This window comes from Maylandia zebra, linkage group LG14, assembly GCF_041146795.1.
Source record: "Maylandia zebra isolate NMK-2024a linkage group LG14, Mzebra_GT3a, whole genome shotgun sequence".
Taxonomy (NCBI): domain Eukaryota; kingdom Metazoa; phylum Chordata; class Actinopteri; order Cichliformes; family Cichlidae; genus Maylandia; species Maylandia zebra.
This window is the reverse complement of record NC_135180.1, coordinates 29,461,159-29,488,443: the sequence shown is the minus strand read 5'-3', so window position 1 is coordinate 29,488,443 and position 27,285 is coordinate 29,461,159. Positions and strand designations below refer to the sequence as shown.

Here is a 27,285-nt window from a genome sequence, read left to right as displayed (position 1 = left end):
CTCCCTGCTGCTGCGGAGTCGGGACGGTCTGCCTCCCCCCACCGCAGGGAAAAGGGTAACACCACCTGGGTCTGGGTGCAGTTCCCCCCCTCCAGGGGCAAGGGTACCTAGACCCGGGGCTTAGAGTACGCTTGAGGAGTGTGATCGTGTGTACAGCGTCTCTTTATGTCTGTCTCCACGTTGGTTGAGTGTGGAGTAAGTGTATATGAGAGCATGAGGGTGGGAATGGATGTTTGTATATGTGTGTGCCTGTATTTCTGTGTCTATATGTCAGGTTGGGTGTCAGGCGCCACCTCTCTGGGGACATCTTAGGCCCTCCAAGGTATGGAGGCCTATCTCCCCCTACCACCACTTCCCCTGCCAGTGGCGGACTCCCTCAGACGTCGGTGCGTTGGTGGTTCTTTGTGTCCGGGGATGGGCGTCCAGGTACACACCGGCTCACTCCTTGGCTGCCGCTTATCGGGGCCTGGAGCCTGGGGCTCGCTCGGGCCACTTCGGAGGTGGGGTGCCCCCGGCCTCTCGGCCTGGGGCTCGGTCACTCAGGCACGGCTGGCTGCCGGCGGAGCTCACGGGCGCGTCACTGCAACTCCCCCTGGCTTCTGCTCCGCGGCTGCTGAGTGAGCCCTCATCTGGGACTCTCCTCAGCTCTTTCTGGGACAGTGGCGCGGCTGCCCCTCTGTTGGTCTTCCTTGGTGTCTTGTGTTCTGGGGGCCTCTGGATGTCTGGAGTTTTGATCTCCTCCATACCTGCTTCATGCCCTGGAGGACGGGGCTGTGGCCCCCCCCCCCCCCCACACCCTCTAGCAGATCATTACATGAAGGAACCTTTTAAAAAACAAAAAACAAGCGCGTCCATGCTCACAGGTGTACACACGGGTGATCACACCCACAAACTACACCCTTTTTGGCTCCTACCTCAAAGCACACTGTGTTCTGTCAACACGTTCCCAACTCGTCAAACGTGTGACGCATGGTCAGGCTCCCTCTGCTGCACTTATGGACGCGCAGGGTACCCCTCTCGCGTCGGGAATTGACGTGAAGGGTCCTCCGATTGAAGAGATTGCCGCGGAAGTGCCTTTTGTCGGTATATTTAGACATTTTCCAAATCACATTGTAGTGACGTATACAGAACACAATAAATTATATAATGTAAACAACTACCTGAAAAACAGGTAGAACAATACTTATGTATGGTTTATTGCATTTACGGAGGGAGTGATGTATGCTGGGTAATGGCACAGCTAGCTACTGGGTGACTTTATTCACCCGCTTCGGCTGTTATCAGTCCATACAATGGGCGTCATTAGCACAAACCAGTCCCATAGATATGGGCCATCTCCTGCTAGATTGTTCAGAAGGTTGTTCTCATCCATCCAGATGGAGGATCACTAACAGGAGCGTGGAAGACTCCAGAATCCACTCTGGCTGGAATCCGGTGGATACAGCAGTGTTTACAGGTAAGACCATTTAAACGGACAGCATTTATAGAATGACTATTAAAAGTCAGCGAGTGTCAGTAATGTTAATGTGGTTATGTTAGTAATACACAGAGTGCTAATATAACAGCTTTAAGATGCATTTGTAGATATTATTACGTGTTTTACCGTCTTTATGGTGCTAGCTTAAAGTTACGGTGTAAACGTTAGCTTATATTGGAGTAAAGCTGTTACTGGTTAAACGATGTTAGCACAGAAATATTAGCTTCTGTCATGACTGATGAAGTTACTAGTTAATAAAGTTTCCAGTAAAGTGTTTAATCGCAGCCACAGATTGACAGCAAATATCTCGATTAGCTTCAGTGCATCTATAATAAATATGTGCAAGTTTCAGTGCTTCGTTTAAACTGTATGATACTTATACTGACCCAGGGTCAGTGTAAAATACAATCCTAGCTGTGTGAACAAAGCCTGGCTCCTTTAATCCTGCATGACAAACCTCAGGATGCAGGCTATTATTACTCTTTACTGCTGGCACACCTGTCACACCTGAGAGTCAGCTAGAAACTTACAGTGACGTGGACATCATGCAAAGACTGCCAGACTCTGTAATACTGCAAATGATCAGTGACTCAAGTTATCACTAAACTTTAAACAGTACCTCTGTGTCTCTGTGTGCTGAACATCTAGGATTGGGTCAGGCTGCATCAGCTGAAGCTGTTATTTGTATATATCAGTATTTTTTATTCAGGTGTGGGGAAAATACGTAAGACTGCAGTGAAGCGATGCACCAGATTAATCCCTGGCCAAAGGTATCGTACTTAAATCAGACTACTGATCCAGCCACATCAGCCTTTTGTGAGGTCTGTTTAAAGTAGACTAAAAGTGAACTGCAGGTTCCTGAGAGGTGGACTGTGAGCACAGAAACACATGTTCATACATACATACAGCTGCAGCAAACTTACATTAATTTTAAATAGATTTGTTACTCTGATGTCTGTCTCTGTGTTAGTCCTCTGACAGACTGGTGACCTGTCCAGGTGTGCTCTACCTATGACTACTGGGACATGCTCTAGCCTCTGTAATAGAAATGTTCTGTTATTCTCATTTAAAGTATTTAAGTGCTTATGCATGTGCTTAGTTGTGACACTGTTACTGTTCAGTGACAGTTTCTAAAACTAGATGAACTTACTTCAGCGTCAGCAGTTTGAGAAAACAACTCCCTTTACAGGTGCTGATAAGGCCAAGGGCACAAAACAGCTTAACCATTGATACGTTAGGTTTCATAGCGAGACACGTGAAGTGTGGTGTGATCAGTTTAACTTCCTCTTCCTTGGAATGCATAAAGGAGCAGGAGCACGACCTCTGTGGCAGCGCTGACATGACTGAACTGTGATGTTTGATGTGTGTTGGCGCAGTAATAAATAGCTTGATCACAGCTCTTTCTGTGTTGCAGACTTTATTTAAAAAATTCCACGACACCCCCCCCCCCTCCCACTGTGAACCTGAATTGAATATTCAGAAGACATTTGTTTAAATAGTTCTACAAATCTGAGCTGTTGGTGTGTCCTTGGATTGTGTGGTAATAATATTAGAGCCTGCAATCTTTCTTACTGAATCTCTACTATGAGTCATGTTACCTGAGATTAATTCTATGTTTACCTGTCAGCCTGGACGAATGTGCTGTGTGAAGGAAATTAAATTAAATCAGATCTGAACTGCGTACATTTAAGGAACCTGTTCATATTTAATTGAAATATGAACCAGTGTTTTTTTTTTGATTGCTGATTCCAAGAGAGTCTTTGTGGAAATCGTGTTTGGCTTTTTGTTATTTTAATTCTCTTTTCTGTTTTCCAGAACAGTTCTCCACAGTCGCTGTCCACATGGGTCAGTGGGACCAAGAAGCACTCTGCTAATGTGGGACTCTGACCAGCAACATCCAGACCCAGACAGCGTTTTCTATCTCCCAGCTGGAGTTTTTGTTTGTCAGTGACTGGAGAGTCAGATTTTTGTTGAGCTTCACACTTGCAGAGGTAAGTCAGTTTGCAGAGATCCCTCCCACCCTGGCTTTTATGTGCTAGATTTCTTATCTGAAAGAGTAATATTTCAGTGACTGCTGCTTATACCACAGGTTAATACACTCTACTGATCCCTGATGGGAGAATCATCAATTTTGGCAACAAAGAAGCCTGGTGGATGTTTGTTTACAGTCTGATGATGGGACATCATGCTCTGCATCTTCAAAGTTTGCCTCCTCATTATTATTCATACCCAGTAATGTGAAGTATGCTTATATCTACTATAACTGAACCAACCTGGTGCTCTTCATTTATGGAGGCTGTTGAGTCTGAATGTTGGATGTTGTGTATCTCGTGTTCTCTGGGCTTTGTTGTCCTCGGTCTTTTCGCAGGATCAGAAAACAAAACCAGGAGGCGCGTAAATGTTTCTTCTCCATGATGTTTCTTCAAATGTTTCTTCTGGATGATGATAAGACTGACACGGGATGCCACCTTTGGTCTTGTGATGAAGCAAAGCTCAGGAAGAAGTGGGATTAAATGGTACCCACATGTGTGCTGCTGAGAAGGATGTACAGGGGCACCTGCAGCCAAATCCAAGCCTCAGGTTTGTTGTAGTTGCAGAACGCTATAGACTGAGACAGCTGAGGCATCAAATGTTTGATTAAACGGATGAAAAAGAGAAGTTTCTTCCCTATAATTATCACTTCTTAAAATCTGTAGCAACTTCAAGTCTGTCAGCGTGCTGAGCATGCTCAGAATGTGACAATATATTTTTGTTCAATATTTAATTTCTTTCAGTTGCAATTGTTAAATGAAAAAAATATATATATTCTTATAATTTAGCAAACTAATTTATCAAAAAAAATATATATACATATATCTGTATTAGTTTTAATAAATTAATTTGACACCTGTATTGAAAATACCATATTGTATTCATACAGAATCAGTTTGGTATCATTGTTTGTCTGCTCACTGATTGTTGAAGCTAAGAGCTACTTTGATCTGTTTAGATCTAAAGTATCCAAAGTTGAGCTCTGATGTTTCTTCACCCCTGTGTGTGATATGTGATGTCCTACATGCTGGCAGAGCAGCAGTTTGTGCTCACAGATGGTGACGGTGTGGAGAGACGGTGGTGTTTCCTCAGAAGAACCAGCAGAGTCACAAAGGGCACCAGTCCATCTCACCACCTTGACTTGCTGACTGATGTTCGTCTGCACTGCACAGAGGAAATCAGCTGACCGAGGTTTGTCCAGTGACGTGTTATGAATGTATATTTGTTTTATGCTTACAGATATGTTTTTCTTGACAGAGGCTCTGCAGAGGTCAGACAAAGCAGAGAAAACATGTGCTTTACATTTTACTGTGATATATTGAGATATTTGTTGCCTGATGTTCAGCAGGAATGGAGAAATAGAATCAAAGGAGATGTTTTTGATGTTTTTGTAATGATGTAAGTAAATCTTCAATATTATATATTTGCTTGGTTATATTAGGAGTGTTTCTGAGTGAGGGGGGAGGAGTCATCATCCAGGTAAAGTGACGTGGATCCGTGGACACACTTGTCTCCCCTTTAAAGGGGACGATCCAAGTTATCCTTAGATGTTAGTGCTTTCAAATACACAAACATTTTTAAAGGACAAAAATGAACATCCAACTTTGACTGTAACACAAAATAAATCTTTGCATGTGTGTTTTCAAACTCTCAGATGGGCAGCATATCAGTCTTGGACTGTCTAACCTGCAGCACTGAATGACCACCACACATGAGCATGTTCCTGCAACATTCAGCATCTGATCCTTCATCTGTGTGCTTCTGCTTTTGGTAAGTAGAGTTACCCAACTCCAGTAACTCTAAACACATGCCATCCATTTCTAACGGCCTGGTTACTTCCTGTCAGTTACTTTAGAAACCATGTGGTCACCTGACCTAACACTGTTTCTTCTTCTTCCCCTTAATGTTCAAGTGTCACATGTCAAACAGCTGGAGAGGAAACTACACCAGCGTACTGAGATGTTTCACCAACACGTGCCAGATGCTGTTCCTTCATGGTGACATCACCAGAGACAGCCCCGCCCACCTCAGGACCTCGCCATTGATCATGATGATTATAATGATGACAGCGAGCGGAACTAAGACTGTAAAAATCCACGACCAGAATGTTTCTTTCTAATTATGAACGAATAGTGAGAGCCTCTTTCTGTGTTTTGTCTGTTTTGGTTGTGTTTTTTTTTACCTCATTTGTTACTAACAAAGTTCACAAGCTCACACAGTTTACATTCTGTATGTTTCCATCTTTACCAGCCACACTCTAACTGCATTTAAGAAAATAATCCTTAGAAATCGTCGTTTTTCTCTTTTGTAATTGATGATAATTCAGTGAATATACTGCGCTGCTTCCTTTTATTGCGTCACACATTGCTTTAAGTTTTTCAGTGTCCAGTTATTTTTTACTGCTGTTTGAATTCTCTGTATGTTTGACCCTGTAGACTGTTTGATGGACTGCTTGTCTTCCTGTTTGTAACCGCCGCCTGTTTTTTAATAAAGATTTGGATTTCTGACTTCAACACAGCCTCTGCGTGTCCTCCCTTTGTGTCCTCTTCCTCTGTGAATGTGTTGCATGTGTCACAGATTCATTTTATTAACAGCTCTCCCACAGTGAGTTGCATCAGCATTCATTCACAGCACATTTCAGAAGGATTCAGATTAATACAGTGATCTTACAGTCAGAATGATCCTGACAGAGTGCCACTGTGAATTATCTTTCATCAGGTAAATTTTAAAGTTCAGTATTTCAAAGCAGGAGTTATGAAGAATCATACTGGCATTAGGACTAATAATATGTACTTACAAAGTCAAAGTTTTTTAATTATGCTAGAATATTGGAAGACAATCAACTTTGTGTTTTCCGCATATTAATTATTCTGAAATAGAGACGTGACCCTAACTGTACAGAAGCACTAAACAACTGACAATCTAACAGACATCATTGGCCTGAGCTGTCATGCACAGTGAGTCTGATCCTTTGCTGTGAGAGTCTGACAAGCATGTTTCTGGTCAGTTTGGAAGAAATAATATCACAATGTTGATCTTTCTTTCCAATATTCCTTCTCTTTTAAACTGTGATCAAAGGTACTTATGTTCACAGCATGTAATAATACTGACAGTCCAGGGCATTGTGGTCTGTTGAGCTAGGGTTAGGGTTAGGGTTAGCAATTCAGACATATGTAATCAATATTAAACGTCTCTGACGTGGGCCACTGTCCGCAGTGTTGGGAAATCCATACCAGGCTGGAACGAGTCAAGGTAGGTGAGCATCCACGAGAAGACACAGCAGATGCATCCTACTAATACTGACAGGACCAGGAGACTCCAGAAACCGAGCATCTTCTCTTCAGTGCCATCCACTCCTGTCACCCTCTCTGCCCGCAGCTCTTTGAGTATGGGGTAGATAAGGGCGCAGAGAAACCCTTATTACTAATTTGTATTATAATTCAATTTTCATGAAATATTCATATTCAGTATCGGTCCTTTTATATTATAACCACGGATCCACCCAGGCTCATGGTGGGGCAGGGCTCTGTCCTGGGATGCTTGAGTACAAGGTAATGTACACCCTGACCAGGTATCCAGTCTGTCAGAATTGTTTTCAATATTTGGTTCAAAAACACGAGTGACAACAAAAATCCAACTAGGATTCTTGCATATGATGAATGAAGTCTGTCTTTGACTGTATTGTCCAGCTGATCCATCAAACCCCCAGCAGGTGAACCTTATTCATGACATAACACGGCAACAATGTAAAAAATGAAACAGCAACAGTCTAAATGTAAAGTGCATTCTAAACTCCTCTTCAATAAATCATATGCAAAGAGTCATTCAGGACTGTAAAACGTGAACTACAGAACCCAGAGTCTTCATCATAAAATCTCTGGTTGCTTCATTTTTCTATCCTATATCAGATACTTTAAGGTTAGGTTAGGTAAACTTGCATTCTCATGGTGAGGCAAAGTGCTTTATGTGTGTATGTGCGTGTCATGAACGGCTATAAAAGGCCTATAATTAAAGAAAGCGGGGTTTGAGTTCGAGTTGCGGCAGACTGTCACTACTTGTAAATGGAACGCAGCCTTCCTACGGCGGACAGCTAATAACAGGAATCGGACGCGGTCCACCCACGTTCACCCAAGTCCACAGCAACCACCATAGCAACCGCCTAGCATGACCTTAAAAACACATTCTGTCTTCATAACTATCAAAAACGTAAAATGATTTGCAAAGTGTGACAGTGTTACAGCTGCAGAGAGCTATGGCGGCATCTTTGGAAGCTGTTTACATAGCTAATAATATACGATGTAACCATGGAGACAGTCAGTCACGTGAGCTAGCGGTGCATGTTTACTACAGTGAATAAGGTGATTGCGTGCACACGCTGCAGAGGGTAAAGACATTACTTCAATATTGTTTTATACTGATATATATTTGCCTTCTGTTGACCATCACCTCAGGTTCACCATTACAGTTTCAGCAGACAGATGCACACTGTCTAAATATGAACACACTCAAAAACTCATGTCTCAGAAATAAGCACAGCTGTTCATGTTTGTCATTAGAGTTTTATTTGTAAGAAAATTATGAACTTCATATTGAGCATCAAATAAAAGAACATTTCACAACTCTGAGTCAACAGAAACAGGTAACAGAAATGTCTCTAATGTAGACATGTACAGTGTAGTGTAAGCATTAAAAGATCATAAAGGAAACACTAACATTTATGTGAAACTAATTGTAATAAAAAAATGAGCAGGTGCTTTATAGATTTAAAAGAAAGAATCTGAAAACAACACTTTTTTGGTCTAAGTGATCAAAGTAGAAAACAAAACTGATGTTCAAGAACAAACCGTAGCTGCACTAATATTACACATCTCCATTGTTGTGGTGAACAGACATGTTGCTTTTAAAACCACATGCAGTGTGCATAGTGAAAATGCCTCTAATTTAGACAAGAGTTTCTCTCTCTGAGCCTCAGGACCGACGATTAAAACTTCAGTTTTGTCCTGGTTAAGCTGTAAAAAGTTTTCTGCCATCCAAGATCTTATATCTAAAATACAGTTAAAAAGGGCATCCATTGGTCTGGTGTCATCGGGAGACACAGAGATGTACAGCTGCGTGTCATCAGCGTAACTGTGGAAGTTCACTCCATGCCTCCTGATGACACCGCCGAGAGGGAGCATATACAAATTAAAAAGTACAGGGCCTAAAACCGACCCTTGAGGCACACCACATGTCATTTTATGGATCTTAGAGGAGCATGTATCCATACTCACCATAAAAGTTCTGTCAGAGAGATAGGAAGTGAACCAGTTGTGTACAGCACCAGAGAGGCCTACCATGTGTTTCAGTCTGTTTAAAAGAATAGCGTGGTCTACTGTATCAAAGGCTGCGCTTAGATCCAGTAGCACCAGGACTGAGAGCTTTTGGGAGTCCCAGTTACATCTAAGATCATTTAAAACCTTTAGGAGAGCAGTCTCTGTGCTGTGGTTCACCCTAAATCCAGACTGGAATATCTCCAGGATCTGTCTATCATTTAGAAAATCATTAATCTGAGTAAAAACAAGTTTTTCTAAGATTTTACTTAAAAATAGTAAGTTGGATACAGGTCTGTAGTTATTAAAATCATTACAATCCAAATTGCTCTTCTTCAGAAGGGGCCTCACCACCGCCGTTTTAAAGGCAGCAGGGAAGACACCCAACTGAAGAGAGCAATTCATCATGTATAAAAGCTCAGCCTCAAAAAATCCATAAAGTGTTTTAAAGAGTGAAGAAGGGATTGGATCTAAAAGACATGTGGTGGGTCTCACTGTGGAGAAAACTTTCTGAAGGTTCTCAGCATTAACCAGGACAAAGCTGTCCAGTGTCTCCTCAGGTACAATCGAGCCCTCAGATACAAACATATCGCGATTAGATAAAATATCAGATCTGATGGCGCTTACTTTTCCCCTGAAGTGGTCTGCAAACTGCTCACAGAGTGAGTCTGTGGGGGTTCTTTGGGAGCTGTTAAAATCAGGGTTAAATAAATGATCTATGGTGGAAAAGAGGACCTTGGGATTATTTTTGTTATCACTGATTATTTTGGCGAAGTATGAATTTCTTGAATTCCTTAATGTATTATTGTACATTTTAAGTTGCTCGCAAAATATTTGATGGTTGATAGTATTTTTATTTTTCCTCCACCTCCTTTCTGCTGCCCTGCAATTTCTTTTGAGTTTTTTGACTTCTTCGTTTCTCCAGGGTGATACGTGTTTTACGTTAATCTTTTTGGTGGTGAGTGGAGCAACGGAGTCAAGGCTTTTCTTCAGTTTGCTGTTGAAATTATTAAAAATCAAATCGCAGGGTGCAGATAAAATCACAGGGGGGCATTCGTCTAAAACCCTGGTAAAATTTGCAGCCACTTCAGAGGTTAGATAGCGCCTCCTCACAGTTCGCACCGAGGTCTCCCGCTGAATAAAACCGGTGATGTTAAAAAACACACAGTAGTGGTCAGAGACAGCCAAGTCAACAACAGAGGATGATCAGTTTGACATGGGAGACCCTACCAGGGGGCAGAAGTCCCCAGACAACATAACCCCTGGGATCCCCTGGGACACACAAACCCCGCCACCATGATAAGGGTATTTCAGACAAACATGTAAGAGAATAGTGTATTTATTGGATATGTTCCAAGGTGTCTGAGTCCTATTCCCTACGTATTGGCAATTTATTAAAAAAACAACAACAAATCATTTACGCTGCCCAGTGTGCAATAAATACCTTAAAGGCAATAAGTAGGGAAGAAAATAATTTTTCCTATTGACTTGTTTGAATATTGCACAAAATAGGCCTACTGCTTGTCACGGTCATGTCACTGTAGGGCATAATAAGACATACCTTAAAAAAATAATGGGATGTAGTCTTGCTTCTGGCAATAACCATGCCAATTGATTAACTTGTCAACAAGCAACGAAGTTTTCAAAACTTTAATTAGTTGTAGACTCTCCTGACTGAGTGCTCCATCTATCAACAGTGTACAGCTATCAAGGGGAATGATCTCTTAGGAAAGATGATGACACCATATGACAACTTCAGTTTCATATAACCTTTAAAATGTTCCACTGTCATCTATAAGAGAACTGCAGCGGTCAGAAGAGGAAATTTGTGTTTGGAAAAGGACGAAAGGTTTCTCCACTAGACTGATTTTTTGGTTTCAGTCTTTAGAGTAAATCTTACATTTATAATGACAATGATTGACTCTTAGAAGTTATTTAAATACTCGTGTTTGTTCTCAATGGCAGGTAACAGCTCACTAATTTGTGCTTTCTTGCACCAACTATTGACAGTCCGGGTCATGATTGTGCACACCCTGGTCATAATCTTTCTTTGTATCAACATGTTGCTCATTGTGACCTTTGTAAAAAAGGAATGTTTTCACACATCTGCTCGCTACATTTTATTTTTTGTCACTTTACTGTCAGACAGCTTTTTGTTACTCATGACCGATATCCTGCTTATTTTAACCAGATGTTCAGTGCAAGTTTGGTTGTGTATATTTATCTGTCTTTTTGTGCTTGTGTATTCTATTGTCACACCAGTTACTCTGACAGCAATGACTCTGGAGCGCTATGTGGCCATTTGTATGCCCCTTCGTCATGGACAGCTGTGCTCCACACGCAGCACTATGTACTGTATCCTGATTATTCATGGCCTCAGCTCTGGGCCATGCATTGTTATCATTTCCATGTTCTTTGCTACTGCTTCACTTAGCTTCTACAATCAATACACTATTTGCTCTGTTGAAATGTTTATGCTTTATAGATGGCAGGATCATGCTCGCTCAGCTGTAAGTCAGTTTTATTTCATGACTATGGGCATCACTATTGTTTTTTCATATGTTCAAATAATGAAAGTGGCCAAAGCTGCATCAGGAGAGAGTAAGAAGTCAACACAAAAAGGAGTGAGAACAGTGATCCTTCATGCTTTCCAGCTGTTTCTCTGTCTTGTTCAGCTGTGGAGTCCATTCATAGAAACAGCTGTCCTTCAGATTGACGTCAACTTGTTTAGAGATTTCAGATATTTTAACTATGTATTTTTTAGTATTGTTCCAAGGTGCCTGAGTCCTCTCATCTATGGCCTCAGGGATGAAACTTTCTTTCTTTCTTTGAAAAATCTCATGCCTACTTCATCCTGTTCAAAAAAACATGTGATTTGACAAAGTACATCACTACTATTAATAATGGTAACATCCATATTTAATCAAAACATTCATTAATTTGGACAATATCGACAAGCATGTAATGATTAACTTCATATATTTTAACAGGTACAATTTACACTGAGGTTTAAAAAAAAAAATGTAAATAATAAGAGTTAGTTCATCTCATTTGACAGAATTTACTGTAGAATATCTACACAATATGTGGAACAATAAACAAAATAATAAGTATGTGTGGTGTTTTCCACTTATCAAGTCTAACATAAGAGGCTAAATAAGAATAAATGTCTTTTTGAACAAATTTATTTCTCTAATGTCTTTAGGCATAGACATATTTAATCAGCAAGATCAAACACTTCATGATTATTTATCACAATATAAATAAAACTAAATGGAATTTTCCAGGATCTAATATGTTCATTATTAAAACACCTGAATCATGTCATCGCAATTTGGCATTATGTGATAGGGCACCAAATGTGGATGCACAACCGATATCATAACAATTATAAATTGTAACAAATACACATTTTCTTTTACTACTGTTATGTAGATGTCATAAAACAATGGAACACACAATAATTTTGTTATATTATTAAAGCAAAACACATGTTATATTTCACTTATGGATTAGATAGAATGGTGTCTGTCAAGAAGTCATTCTTAAGGAAGAAAAACAGCAAGAAAAGGCTGAAGTATGCCAAATTACATAAGAACGGGACTGAAAGTTAATAGTAACAAGCTGTAACGATTTATCCAACTTAGAAAGTTCTTGGTTCAACTCATCATTAATACACTTGGCTTCATTAAAGGTTGTATCAAACCTCAAGTAAACAAATGAAATAAATGCTTGTTGGTGAGTTTGTGTTACTTTTCCTAAAAGTAATGCAGCAAGCGAAGTTGAAAACCAGCTCAAAGAGACTTTAAAGACACCACAATGATTTTACTGTAGACACATGAACAGGTAGAAATGGAGATTGCAAGCCTGACTGCTCATTACTGCCTTTGTTACCTGTTAGCAATCAGGCTCTGGCTGCTGGGCAGTGGTGTCCATACACTCAGCTTTAATATCATTTACGTCTTGCATATTTCCAGAACTCTATATCCATAATCACATACTGTGTATACTACTGTTTATAATATTATCTTACTTATTTTGTATTTGTTTGTATTTATTTGTATTTTTGTATTTTTCTTCTGTACCTGAGCTGAGGTAAAGCATAAATTTTCCCGCCATAAGATCAATAAAGTCTTATCTTATCTTATCACTTGGGGTTCTTGGCTAGCTTTGCGTTAGCATGCCGTCTTGCAGATGTTTGCAAAGAGCTGAAGTTCTGTTAGCAGTATCATCAAAATCAGTATAACTTTGTTGCATGCTACAACCAAAACTGCAGACAACATTGGTTTAGTACGGAGCCCCGCAGGGGACATGGGAGAAAAAAAAATTAAGACGGACTTTTGGGAGATCTCGCAAAACAAACTCGGGATCTCGCAAAAGTTTTGCGAGATCTCGCAAAAGTTGAATTCCAACAATGGCGGCAGCTACTTAGTTTTAATATTACTCTTTCTGGGTCACAAAATACACTTTTAAGATATTTTGAGGCGTGAATGTAGTTGTGTAAACGTCAGATACCTGCTCAGTTTACAAGACATCACATATTTGCAAAAGTGCTCCGACGTTTTTGGAGATCTGACACCCACTAGCTCGAAGCTAACGGCTCCCATCAACACTGTGCAAAACGAGGGATTTAGGAAAATGATCAACACCCTAGACAAACGCTACACAGTGCCGTCCCGCAACTATTTTTCTATTGTTGCACTACCTGCTCTATACATGCAGTGTCGAGCAACGGTGGAGACGGAATTTCAAGCAGTACAACATTTTGCGGCAACAACAAAACGTGAGACATTTGTTGTTTTTATGTTTATTTATTGTTTTTATGTTCAGTCTCAACTGTTACGAAGTTGATGTGCAGTTAATAAGTGCAATAAATATTTATACTGGAAAAGAAAACCGTGAGAGAATCGTGATCTCAATTCTAAGCCAAAAAATTGTGATTCTCATTTTATGCAAAATCGTGCAGCCCTACTATATGACTACATTAGAGCACTTTACTTGTTGTTCCTGGAGTATTTAAAAGTAAAATTGGAGGCAGAACCTTCAGTTTTAGGCCCCTTTTATGTGGAACCAGCTTCCAATTTGAATTCGGGGGACACACACTATCTCTACTTTTAAGATTAGGCTCAAAACCTTTCTTTTTTCTAAAGCATATATTTTGGGCTGGATCAGGTGATCCCCATCCACCCTTAGTTATGCTGCAAGAGGCATAGGCTGCTGGGGGATTCCCATGATGCATTGAGTAGTCCTTTTCAGTCACCTTTCTCATTCACCATTTGTTAATAGAAGTCTCGGCATTGAATCATTAATTACTATTAATCTCTGGCTCCCTTCCACAAAGGGAGTATTTCGTCCCACTGTCGTGATAGTTATAATAGGGGATAATAGGGTATATGATTGTTGGGTTTTTGTCTGTATGTTCTGTTGTAGGGCCTACCTTACAATATAAAGAGCCTTGATGTTGTTGTGATTAGGCACTCTATAAATAAAATTGAATTGAAATTAAATCTTTAAAAACAAGGAGGAGGACACAGTCATTTTATTTAAAAAAAATCTTTGTTACAGCAAAACATATATTGTAATCCACTGATGGATAAGAATCACTGGAACAAAATATTAGTGATTCCATCGTTTTCCTACATTTACTAACCCTAATAAATAGTCTTAAATAAAAATATATGCAAGTGGTTTATTGTTAATTTTATTTTCAAAATTAGCCTTTTGTGCTTTGTTCTTCTGTGAAAGTAAACATGTAAATATCTCACAGCAGGAAAGCTATTACAGCAAAAAGAGTAGAAAAAGTTTTCAAAGTTGAGCTCATATTACTTTGAAATCAATAGCACTTGCACATTGTTTTCCTGTTTTCCCATATGTCTGTGTTAGTCCTCTCGTAGATAAGCCTCATGCACCTCAGGCCCATCACTATCCTCAAGGAAGGCAGCATATTCTGCCATCCTCTGGATCTCTTCTACTTTTGTCTCAGCCAGCTTCTTATCTGCCTCTGCAGAAAGTTTCTGTGCTTCTTCCACCTGCGACTGGGCCACCTGGATGTTTGTCCTCATTGAGATGGATGCCTGGTGAGCTCCTGGAAACACAGATTCATTTTGTCAGATTTCTAAGTAAAAATATAGGTGTATGCAACTATTCTCAGAACTTTATAAAGTAACAGCACATGTTTCAAATTTGATTGTAATGACTTCATTCATCCATAATTCAGGAAAATATTCTTCTCACCTGAAGTGCACGCTGCCTCAGCTGCCATTTTACACAGGCTGATGGCATTGATCCAAGCTGATTCATAACGTTTGCATTCGACTAGTCTTTCACTAGCCTGTTAAGACAGAGAGAAGTGACAAACTCAATAATTTTGTGGTGTAAAAGCTAATTTCCAAAATATAAACTCAACACAAAAGTACATTAAACATTTGTTTTAACCTCTTAAGCCCCAACGCCCGCTGATACGGGGGCAAAAGGCAGGTGATCAGGTAGGCTTGGGGCTTAAGAGGTTAAGAACAAAGAGGACAACACACACCAACCTCTGCACGCCAGCCATTGATCGCTTGCTGGAGTGAATCCTCCTCTGCTGGGGTAATTTTTCCCAGTGAGGCCAAATATTGTCTTTGAAAAGCAATGCGTGAATGCACAGCCTGTGAGTAAACAGAGGGAACAAAAGCAGTCAGTTACAGTACACAGCAACATTTGAATTACAAACTCAGAAGAGTTTGTAGGACACTGAAAAGTATTTCGGGCTACTTGTGTAAATTCAAATCAGACATACAAGACTTTATTTTAGATTTTTTGCAAATTTTATCCATTGTCTCTCAGTTTTTGTAAATTGGTCCAAGTAAATTAAATTCCAAAGTTTATTGTCACCATATTTAATATTAGGCTGAAAACTGCTGCAGTATATTACTGAATAGATGTGTCCAGATGTTTTTGTCCTCTCATATTTGTGTTGAATTTAAAAGAAGCTTTTTTAAATCTTTTGGGATATGAAATTTTACAAACCATGTCTTACACACTGTAAAAACCTACCTTTGAATAGTCTGCAAGGGCATCAAAGTAAGCCAAGGTGGTCTGGGAGAGGAAAGTACATGAGCTGTCTGTAATCACTGAGGCAGCTCTTCTGATCAGAGAGTCATGTGAGAGGTTTTCCACTTGCTGCAAACAAATCAGTGTTTTTTAGTCTTTTCTTTAATTTCTCCATATGTATATTATCTATAAGAAGAAGAAATTTTCCTGAAGAGTCAACATTAGTGCTAGTTGTAGGTGACTGTACTAATTCATACTTCTATGATATTTTTGGAGACTCACCCACCTGTGTAAAACGGACAGTGCAAAACCCACGGGCAACGCTTAAAGATGCTATGCTCATGTGTGAAGGCTTTATCGGTTCCCCAAACTTCTGGTTTCCAGGTATCCTGCTCTCAGAGCTGCTGTAGAAACAGTGCAGAACGTTAGGAGTAGGACCAGCAAACAAATTAATGATATTTCATTTTGAAATGCTGTGAGTTATTGTCCTATGATCTGATTTGGACCAACTTGTGGTAAATATCAATTAGTACCAAAGATCAAAGTCCGGCTTTAACTTTGCAAAGCATTTTGTTGAATATTTATTCTTAACTTACCCGAGGAAACGAATGCAGGCTGCTCCTCTCCTCAGCACGCTCTTGCTGGTCCGCAGCACTGAAATATCTATCTGATTCCGCACAAGTCCTGTAGCGGCACGGCTCGCACACACTGAACACTGACGAACAGCTTGCATTTTGCAGATTAATTTGATCTGCTGCACTTACAGAGTCTATTTATCTAATCTGTAAAATAAGTTCCTGGCTGGAGGTTTTTCTGTTCAGTTTAAACCTTGCACTTTTCTCACTGTTGCCTTTCCTTAGTAAAAGTCTTACTTGCTGCTAGAGAGGTTTGAATCTGCTCTGTGAATAAAAACTATCATGTCTTGTCAGTATTTATAGTGACTCAGCACCACTCAATTACGCAAAAGGCATTGATCTGTTGACTGTCCCTGCAAATGTGCGTATTTGGTGTTATCTCTAAAACCCTGTAGATACGTGCAGGTTAGAGACCATTTGTGCTGGTTGTGGACTTTCTATCTTTTACTATGTCTATCACTACTTAGGGTTTATATGTATGGCTAGATGTAGTTAATGGCAAAAAGTTTACCAACTTTCATTACATTTTAATTTGAAAAAAAAAAAGCAAAACAACTATTTTTACTCATACAATTTCCCACACCTGAAAAGGGGCTTTTATTTCATAATGTACAATTAGGGTTAGGGCAGAGCAGAAGATTGATAAAGCACAAGGGCCAAACTCTGTTTTTCATTTTTCATTATCATTTTTTGTAATGTTGCATAACTACAACGAAAGTCAGTAGCCACTACCTAGAACAACAAACTACTGGGAGTTGCATTGTGGGTAATATAGGTGTTTTGAACAGGCTTATTGAAGCTAGTAACTTCAAATGAAACCACCCCAGGTTAACACAAGAGCCAAAGATTGGAAGTAGGGCTGTTGTGCATGCTCACATTGGTGAGGAAATGAGACAGGAGAGACCAAGGATTGAGTGAAAATAATTAGGGAATTACAGGTAAAGCAAGACAAAGGTAGCAAGAAAAAAACAAAAGATGCATAAGGGAAAGTTTCCAAAATAGAAGGAAGTGACTGTAAGTTGTGTACCACATCTGGTCATGGCACACTATACTCCTTGAAGAGGTAGATTTGTCACAATTCGGGTAGACTGTGGTGCATATGTAGTGCATTTGCTGTCTGTGCCTAACGTCAGCATTTCTTCATCAACTACCACTGTGAAAATCACTATGTTGTGTGTAATTTATGGTACTGCAAATCTATCACTTTGCATACAGATTTCCATACAGACTCATAGGGAGAGGGGTTTTCACTAACTGCATGTCACTGAGTGTAAATGGCCTATACATCAGTCGAACGGTTGACAAATGGACTGAAATAGGGAAGAGAGCAATATTGAAGTTCACTAAGAATGTGAAAAGTATGCAAAAACATCAACGATTAAAAAAATACAGAACATAACTGAAACAGATACAGTGGGGCAAAAAAGTATTTAGTCAGCCACCGATTGTGCAAGTTCCCCCACTTAAAATGATGACAGAGGTCAGTAATTTGCACCAGAGGTACACTTCAACTGTGAGAGACAGAATGTGAAAAAAAAATCCATGAATTCACATGGTAGGATTTGTAAAGAATTTATTCGTAAATTAGGGTGGAAAATAAGTATTTGGTCACCTCAAACAAGGAAAATCTCTGGCTCTCACAGACCTGTAACGTCTTCTGTAAGAAGCTTTTCTGTCCCCCACTCGTTACCTGTATGAATGGCACCTGTTTGAACTCATCATCTGTATAAAAGACACCTGTCCACAGCCTCAAACAGTCAGACTCCAAACTCCGCCATGGCCAAGACCAAAGAGCTTTCGAAGGACACCAGGAAAAGTATTGTAGACCTGCACCAGACTGGGAAGAGTGAATCTACAATAGGCAAGCAGCTTGGTGTGAAAAAATCAACTGTGGGAGCAATCATCAGAAAATGGAAGACATACAAGACCACTGATAATCTCCCACGATCTGGGGCTCCACGCAAGATCTCATCCCGTGGGGTCAAAATGATCATGAGAACGGTGAGCAAAGATCCCAGAACCACACGGGGGGACCTGGTGAATGACCTGCAGAGAGATGGGACCAAAGTAACAAAGGTCACCATCAGTAACACACTACAACGGCAGGGAATCAAATCCCGCAGTGCCAGACGTGTTCCGCTGCTGAAGCCAGTGCATGTCCAGGCCCGTCTGAAGTTTGCCAGAGAGCACATGGATGATACAGCAGAGGATTGGGAGAATGTCATGTGGTCAGATGAAACCAAAGTAGAACTTTTTGGTATAAACTCAACTCGTCGTGTTTGGAGGAAGAAGAATACTGAGTTGCATCCCAAGAACACCATACCTACTGTGAAGCATGGGGGTGGAAACATCATGCTATGGGGCTGTTTTTCTGTCAAGGGGACAGGACGACTGATCCGTGTTAAGAACAGAATGAATGGGGCCATGTATGGTGAGATTTTGAGCCAAAACCTCCTTCCATCAGTGAGAACTTTGAAGATGAAACGAGGCTGGGTCTTCCAACATGACAATGATCCAAAACACACCACCCGGGCAACAAAGGAGTGGCTCCGTAAGAAGCATTTGAAAGTCCTGGAGTGGCCTAGCCAGTCTCCAGACCTCAACCCCATAGAAAATCTGTGGCGGGAGTTGAAAGTCCGTGTTGCTCGGCGACAGCCCCAAAACATCACTGCTCTCGAGAAGATCTGCATGGAGGAATGGGCCAAAATACCAGCTACTGTGTGTGCAAACCTGGTAAAGACCTATAGTAAACGTTTGACCTCTGTTATTGCCAACAAAGGTTATGTTACAAAGTATTGAGTTGTATTTTTGTTATTGACCAAATACTTATTTTCCACCCTGATTTACGAATAAATTCTTTACAAATCCTACCATGTGGATTCATGGATTTTTTTTTCACATTCTGTCTCTCACAGTTGAAGTGTACCTCTGGTGCAAATTACTGACCTCTGTCATCATTTTAGGTGGGGGAACTTGCACAATCGGTGGCTGACTAAATACTTTTTTGCCCCACTGTATTTGGTTTATTTCTGCTGCACTATTTTCAGACACTTTCTCGCCTCCCCCCCCCCCCCCCCCTTTTGGATCAAGTTAATCTTGTATGAACAATATGACATAAGTGCAGCACTGAGTCCATTGTTTTGTACAAGTCATCTAAACTGTGTTCAAAACAAACAATGTTAAAATAGAAAGTTTTAATTACTAATGCAAATCTTAAGATATCAAATATGCCAAGATGAATTTTGGCAGGTAGTTTTTCAAAATGATGCACAAAACATTACAAATGTTTTCTTTTCCAAAATAAACTTTTTGTGTTGGAATCCAAAAAGAGACTACAGTTGTTTATGGTGGAGAAAGAGGGCCTCAGTTGGGAAATGAGGAACTGCTGATGTCATAAGCTTCGGTTTTAATTTTTTTTTCTTTGTAAGTACTGCATTAAATAAGCTGATATGATCAGATAATAAATTGACTTCAACAGGTTTAAAACTACTTTGAGGAAAATGACTGGAGAAACTATATACTTAGGTGTTGAATCTCAGGAAAACTTTACAACATGATGAGCACATTGGATGGTCATACAATTGGGCCAACACTGTAGCAAAATAATGCATCATTTCTTCGTCAAATCTGCATTACACACATACTTCACCTTCTCTGCGTTTCCCTCTGTGTGCCATTTAATGTTCCACTAAAACTCAACTGGCCAAAAGTCTGGCAATTGCCCTTTGTCTGATGCAATGAAAGTTATTTGCTGAGCTGGGTTCAAAAAACAGAAAGTTTGTTTTGGACAGAACTGTGGCCCAGTCCTCTGGGGTCCTCATTACTGACGCAGAACTTACGTAAACAGCTGACAAACCCCCATGAGCTGCTCTCTATAGAGTCAACTGGTTTGCCAAACAAAAGAAAACTTCGGGTTGCTCAATGGGACTCGAGAGCTTTGTGTTAATAATCAGCGAGTCTGTTAATTACTAAGCGGGGGACTTGGGACATGCCCTCTAACGGCCCTCTGGAGATTCAACACTCAATGAAGAAAAACCTCTTAATAGATTTCATCACCTTTTTTTAAAAAACAATACTGTTGTTGCACCTGCAGCTCTATGCTCTGATTACCAACTTGAGTGATGTTGTGCAAGAATGTTAAACATTGTCACAAAAAGATAATGCACTATGTCAAAGATACCACAGGTTTTGTGCCAGTAGGGTGTTTGCCATTTTTACAAGACCAGGACAAAAATCTAAGCAGCATATACTAGTACAGACCTGAAAATCACAGTTGGAGGATAAACAAAAATTAAATGGTGCATTGTGTTCAAAACATTCAGGCCATTCCTGCTGGAGTTCTGATATACAGAGGTCCACATATTTGTCCTCCTATCTGGCAAAAACATTACTTCTCATATGATACCAGCAATTATCATCGTTAAAACCTTACTGAACACTTAATCACATGTCTGAACATAATCCTGGACTTCATCAAGAGTCTGATGGTCTGTTTAAGTAGCTTTGAGCCATTGACAGTTTTGGACAATCCACTACAAACTAAGATAGTATGACCAGGTAGAGTAAACTTAGATTCTGGTAAAAACCCAAAGCCAAATCTTAGCTAGATGTCTAAATTCTTTACCAGTGATACTGCATTTAGAGCTGCCAGACCAAATGTGAGCAATAGTGTGCCATCTAGCCCACCAACCATTTTCCATTTTCCACTTTGTTAAAAATACTGACTGAAGGGGTTCAAACTCTAAAACATTTTATTTTATTGATAATCAAGCAAATTATTTTTAACTTGCAGCTAACTATACATTTTATCAAATGTTTTTTTAAATATAAAAAAACATCTTAAAGCATTAGATTCTTGTACTACATTTTCTTGCATTTTCTCTAACAATTATGTCCAACATATAACCAGAACTGGCCCACCAAATGTCCAATCTGTCATAGTGGATGGTTTACAAAATGTGGAAATTTTAAGAACAAAGTGGTGTGCATTTTGGACCTACATCTGCATTTTCATCAGTATCAGCATTTGTGGCTTTTCTACTGTGTTCGAGCCTTTTTCCGTGCCCTCAAAGTACAGCTTTTGGTACACATGAACCTTCGTTGCATAAGAGGCTTCCAACATGGAGCCAAGTTCAGCAAACTTTTAAGCCTGTGGGATGGAAAAACACTGAGCTTAGGAAGGTAATTACTGTTCTGGTTTATGATCATTTAGGTGTTTTTTAATTCTTGGCTGTTGGTTTAAATATTTTATATATCTTGATTATGAAGGTTAACATATACATTAAATTCTTTGACCCTACAGTCTTTTCTAGGGATGGGTACCAGTATGCACCGGATAGTAACCAGACTGAAAAGCAGCGCACATTTTGGTGCTTTATTTCGGTGCTTTTTTTTACTGAGATGTCATACACTTTGGATTCTAGCCAATCATTTTACCTTTCCAAGGATAGTAGGCAGGCCCAGGTACGTACATTCTTTTAGAGCAGAGCTACAGATTAAAAATGCCCAAGGCGAAGTGGTCAAAAGTCTGGCTGTACTTCACAGCAAAAGATGCAAACTCAGCAGCCTGCAACAAGTGCTTTAAGGTGATACTGTGCAAAGGAGGTAACACCTCGAATCTGATGAAACACCTGACGACGCATAGCGTTTTTTTAAAAGCCAAGAAATGCACCGTATTTGATAGCTTGCTGCGAGACCTCACACCGAGCGCATCTACTGCGGGTGGGTTGCCTGTTATCGGACCCGGAGTTAGCAACATCCCCCAAGAACCCGAAGAGGAGAGTCCTGGCCCCTAGCCCTGCCAGTGTAGCAGAAATGATGACGGATGATGATGGCAGCAGCAGCCGTTCTTCTCTGCGTGAGTAGCTTAATGTTGTTCGTGTGTAATTTACGTTGAGTAGGCTCACCACGTTATTACATTAATGCATGTAAGGTGAACTAGCAAACACCATCGTAGTTACATGTGGCTGTCCTCTTGTTTGATGGCAGATACTCCCTTCACCCTGGCCAAAAATGACCAAAGAAAAAGTGGGAAACAGCTAAACATGAGAGGTTTTTGGACAAAGTTTGTGTTTTTTCCATTGTTTAAGCACTGCTTCCAGCCAAGAGTGATGCCATATATGCCCCATAGATGCAGAAAAGGCTAACATTGTTATCTTTTTACAAAAAAACAGCTAAACATGAGAGGTTTTTGGACAAAGTTTGTGTTCTCCATTCTTTAAGCAGCGGTTTGAGCACTGTTTAAACACCTGCACCGTTTCAAAAGTACCGGTTTGGCACCGGTATCGGATAAAACCTAAACGATACCCATCCCTAGTCTTTTCAGGAGGACATTTAAAGGAAATAGCGTAGGACTGAGGCCTGATGATCTTAATGCTAGTCCCAAAAGCATGTTGCTAAAATGAAACTTTCCAGTAAAAAAATAATGATGACAGCATACTGTTTGTTACTTAACCATTATTAGTAGACATTTGTTCCTGTGCTTGCAAGCCAGGCTTGACACCCCAGCATAATTTCTTCTGTCTTTATATAGCAGCTACTGAAAAGCTAATGCTGAGACTTCCTATTATCTAAAACCACTGGATTGGACCACAACAGCTACAGCCATCTTTTTCATACAATCTGTGCTAGAAGGCATGATATATCAGTGCTTCAAAACCACATTTTGGGTCACTAGGTGAGGTCAAGGTAGCTACATTTATTTTATAATCGGAGTAAGAACTGTGCCTTTTAGTCAATTTAGAAAAATCTATAGAAGTTATGTCTTTTTTGTACTGTAAACAAATGCAGCCACACCCTCATTAGTCACACCCAGATTAAGGTCTAACTGTATATAATTTTGTTAGCAAAATTTATTAGGTAAAAAAACTCATCCTACTAAGACATTGCTACACCAAAAAATACTGCAAAGCTCAGATGATAATGATCTACATTTATTGTGGTTTTACTTAATACATTTTTACTTTTGCTATTGTATTTTGCTGCTCAGGAAAGCTCACTGGCTCACATACCCCTCCACTAAATATAATATAGTTTATATTCAGGGTATTTGTGTTTTGTACTGTTTAAAAAAAAGAACATTTACTTTTTTAATGTACGCTAATATTTTAGCACCAGTAATTGTGAAATTTTAATGATCTTTGTTGTCAATATGAGCAGTGAAATTAAAGTGAATTTAAGGAAAAAAAGTAAAAATACAAATTGATAACATTTAGTCAGTATCAACTGCTGCTTTTGATGCCTTACAACACAGGTGTCGGACTCCAGGCCCTGAGGGCCGGTGTCCTGCAGGTTTTAGATGTGTCCTTGATCTAACACAGCTGATTCAAATGGCTAAATTTCCTCCTCGAAATGTCCTGAAATTCTCCAAAGACCTGGTATTGATCTAATCATTTGATTCAGGTGTGTTGACCCAGGGTGAGATCTAAAACCTGCAGGACACCGGCCCTCGAGGCCTGGCGTTTGACACCCCTGCCTTACAATATAGAATCACTTGTCTGTTTAACTTCCTTTCATGGATCCTGTGATAAAAGGTGCTTTATCCTTTTCCCTACAGTAATCTGTAGTTAATGAGAACCATGATGCTTAATGACGATAGCATGAAATTAATATATCTCTGGGGAATCAGCACTGAGTCAAACATAAGATAACCGATGCCAAACAGATCAGACAAGAGAAGACCATCTTTGACACTTTGATTGCTGAAAACATGTTGTGTGCTGAGAAGAAGAGAAATCTGAGCTCTTCTAACAGACAAAGTCATTGTTATTAGGTGAGCGAGGCACTGTCTCATTTTAATGGGTAAATGGTTTGTATTACAGGGTGATTTGACTTTACTGATTATTTTATTAACATGAGGCAGCTAATTTCTGTTGTAAATGTAAATGATAGTATGCATTATGTTTTATTTTATCTTCTGTATATGGAAGTTTAAGTTGTGCTTTTTTTTAACAGGTGTGCTGCAACTTAAAGCTGCAGAATGCAGAATCTGACTGAACTTCCTTTTAATGCAACTTCCCAGAAAAGCCTGTCTGTTATCATCAAAGTATGTGCAGTTATTCCCTTCTTCTGCACCTTCCTCTTCTGCATTGTTGTCATGCTGCATGTGTTTGCATCTCACAGGCAGTTCCTAAACACTTCACGTTACATCCTGTTTGCCCACATGTTGATCAATGACACCCTGCAGCTTCTGTCCTCTGTGCTGCTTTTCCTACTTGTAATGGGTCAGGTAAAATTTCCCATTTTCTATTGTGTTCCTCTGCTGTTCATATCCACTGTTACTTATCAGAACACACCTTTAATCCTGGCTGCAATGTCCCTGGAGCGTTATGTTGCCATCTTCTATCCCCTGCAGCGCCCGGCCGCCTGGCGCTCAGGCCGTATCTGGATCATTAATCTTTGTCTGTGGCTTACAAGTTGCATGTTCCACATCATTGAGTACTCCATCAGAAAACAGCGTCCTGCTGTAGATGTCCTCTCTACACCTGTACTCTGCAAAAATATACTTATCAACTCATCTCCAATCCAAGCATTATTCAGAACTGCTGTGAGTGTGATGTTCTTTGCAGTTGTGGCTGTTGTCATCTTCTTCACATATGTGAGAATCCTGCTGGAAACCAGGAAGCTGAGACAGGACAGAGTATCTGTGAATAAAGCCAAGCACACTGTGCTGCTGCACGGCTTTCAGCTGCTTCTGTGCATGTTGGCTTTCACGCTCCCCATCACTGAAAGTCTCACATTGTTATACACTAACTGGCCAGTGGAAGACATTGCCTTTTTCAATTATTTCTGTTTTATCCTAATCCCACGCTTTCTTAGCCCGCTCATCTACGGCTTCAGAGATCACAGTCTGAGGGGCTACATTGGGAAAACATTCCTCTGCTGCTTAGACACAGTCAAGCCCCATTTCAGAAGCAAACAGCAGGACAGCTTGTCTGCTTTATGAAAAAAACAGTTTAGACTCCTGCAGAAAACCTGTTCAGAGTATCTGCATCTCTGTCTGTCAGTTGCCCGAATGAACACTAATGAACAGCAATTTTTTATGCTGTGATTATTTTTTTCATTCACACTGGCCATGAACAGATTCCTTTTTATACTGCACGTGGAACAAACTAATATCATGAAGTGACAGTAAGTGGAAAAAGTTACACTGAAGCGAAAACAAACTCTTTGTATTACTGTTCCTCCTCTAAAGCTCAACATATATACATGTGTATATATAAATGCTAAATTAAGATATCCACTTTATTTGTCTGATTAATATGTTTCTAAAGCTTCATATTACCTTCACATATTTTTGCACAGAACAGGGAATCTGACTCATGAAAGGGGCTCTGTAATTATCAGGTAAATATTTACAGTAAATAAAAAAAAAAATTCCAGTGGTAATTTGAGCACATAAATATTGATTTGACTTCTTTTCCTTAAAAAGGCCAATAAAAGGTGTCTAAAATCTTAATAAGAAACTCGTCATGTTGGTCATGTGTTTGTGTCAGATTGCATGTTTGACTAAAAGTGTGATATTTGCACTAATAAATGTTTGACAACTCCATTACATCCCTAACCTACAATAGTTGTTTGAGTTTAGAGCGAATCTCAGAAAATACTTTTTTATTCTTGTTTCAATTTTGTCACTTTGTTAACAAAAATAAGTGCAACACTAAAAGATGTCCCTTTATACTGGAAGGAAATTCTATAAAATTGTGATAAAATGTCTTCATCATCTCAGTTTCATTTTTTAACACATTATCATGAAATCATCTTAAACTGCACTCTGGTTTAAAAAGTTGTCTTGATCAGCACTGGGGAAAATGTTCCCGATCTGAAATTAGTGAAAATGACCTTTTGAGCAAAGGATTTATTGATAATTTTGACATTAGTAATTTAATATGTAAATAAGATTCAAAAAATGAACTGGCTAAATCTCTCGGACTGTCTGTGAAAACAATCATGACCCCAAATGTTTTAGAGATCTAAGGCTGTTAAACATAAACCAGCAGAGACTAAAAATCTGTGCCAGAACCATCAGACAAGATTACTCAATTGTGGGAGTGAATTTAACGTAACTTTAATGACGTTTGAAGGGACACATCCTCTCATTCTTTCAGTGAGGATTTATGATTAACAGGGACTGAGTTGCATTCAAGGTAACTCTAAATGCTTTTTGGCTCTCTGTGAGTTAGTTGGACTTTATAGCAAATATTTAAAATTGTATGGTGTCAGTATTAAAAAGAAATACTTGCAGGAGTATCTGGATGCAGAACTTTTGAATGCATATATTGCAAAGATGAATCGAAACCAGTGTAGCTTTGTGAGTTTGCCTTTACTGCAAGTGTATAGACATAGTGCGTCGTTACACATTTGTACAATCTCACACAACTCATTCAGGCTCACTGCCTTTGTCCTGCAGATGTCGCTGTGATTCCAAAAACGGTTTTTAAACTGTTTTTAGGAGCAGATGATTTCTCTTTTATTTTCAGATTTTAAAATACTGACTTCACAGTAAAATGTAACAAAATATTGCATATATATATATATATATATATATATATATATATATATATATATATATATATATATCGCAAAAATATATCGCATTATTTGCTCAGACTGAACTCATTTAATCAGAAACAGCATCCTTGACAACCGCATAAATCTGATGATATTGGTGAGCACATGAGCGCAAATTAATTGTTCTGAATGAATCCAGGCTGTATGTATGATATGATGAACAGAGGGCGAAGGTTTATCTCAGATCAGCTGAGAGCCTGCTCCAAATGCAGAAGCGGTACTGTTCAGCAAA

General features: G+C 39.6%; 2 protein-coding genes, 1 long non-coding RNA gene and 1 pseudogene across 6 annotated transcripts; 3 read left to right on the top strand and 1 right to left on the bottom strand.

The window, feature by feature from the left end:
* The first annotated feature begins 954 nt into the window (after window positions 1-954).
* Window positions 955-6,021, top strand: LOC112435935 (uncharacterized). 2 transcript variants are annotated; one of them, XR_003024838.2, is made up of 8 exons: window positions 955-1,083; window positions 1,377-1,456; window positions 3,293-3,468; window positions 3,567-4,057; window positions 4,543-4,699; window positions 4,950-4,987; window positions 5,163-5,278; window positions 5,421-6,021. It is a non-coding gene; the product is annotated as an uncharacterized LOC112435935 (long non-coding RNA). The 2 variants fall into 2 exon arrangements; XR_013092999.1 differs by lacking the exon at window positions 955-1,083 and having other exon boundaries at window positions 1,214-1,456; window positions 4,548-4,699.
* Window positions 6,022-10,775: 4,754 nt separating this feature from the next.
* LOC101472260 (odorant receptor 131-2 pseudogene) lies at window positions 10,776-11,696 on the top strand (annotated as a pseudogene).
* A 2,642-nt stretch (window positions 11,697-14,338) lies between these two features.
* Window positions 14,339-16,777, bottom strand: LOC101485833 (diablo IAP-binding mitochondrial protein). Of its 2 annotated transcripts, none has more exons than XM_023152917.2 (6): window positions 16,446-16,777; window positions 16,136-16,250; window positions 15,853-15,978; window positions 15,354-15,464; window positions 15,052-15,148; window positions 14,339-14,902 (listed from the first exon to the last, which is right to left on the bottom strand). In XM_023152917.2, exons 1-6 carry the CDS (start codon window positions 16,580-16,582, stop codon window positions 14,697-14,699), a joined length of 792 nt encoding a protein of 263 aa, XP_023008685.1. In that variant the 5' UTR covers window positions 16,583-16,777; the 3' UTR covers window positions 14,339-14,696. The 2 variants fall into 2 exon arrangements, with proteins under 2 accessions (XP_023008685.1, XP_004558290.1); XM_004558233.5 differs by having other exon boundaries at window positions 16,136-16,253; window positions 16,446-16,776.
* A 4,777-nt stretch (window positions 16,778-21,554) lies between these two features.
* On the top strand, window positions 21,555-26,135 carry or95a1 (odorant receptor, family 95, subfamily A, member 1). 2 transcript variants are annotated; one of them, XM_076873323.1, is made up of 2 exons: window positions 21,555-21,665; window positions 21,787-26,135. In XM_076873323.1, exon 2 carries the CDS (start codon window positions 24,463-24,465, stop codon window positions 25,426-25,428), a length of 966 nt encoding a protein of 321 aa, XP_076729438.1. In that variant the 5' UTR covers window positions 21,555-21,665; window positions 21,787-24,462; the 3' UTR covers window positions 25,429-26,135. The 2 variants fall into 2 exon arrangements, with proteins under 2 accessions (XP_076729438.1, XP_076729439.1); XM_076873324.1 differs by having other exon boundaries at window positions 21,555-22,341; window positions 24,438-26,135.
* Window positions 26,136-27,285: the final 1,150 nt, after the last annotated feature.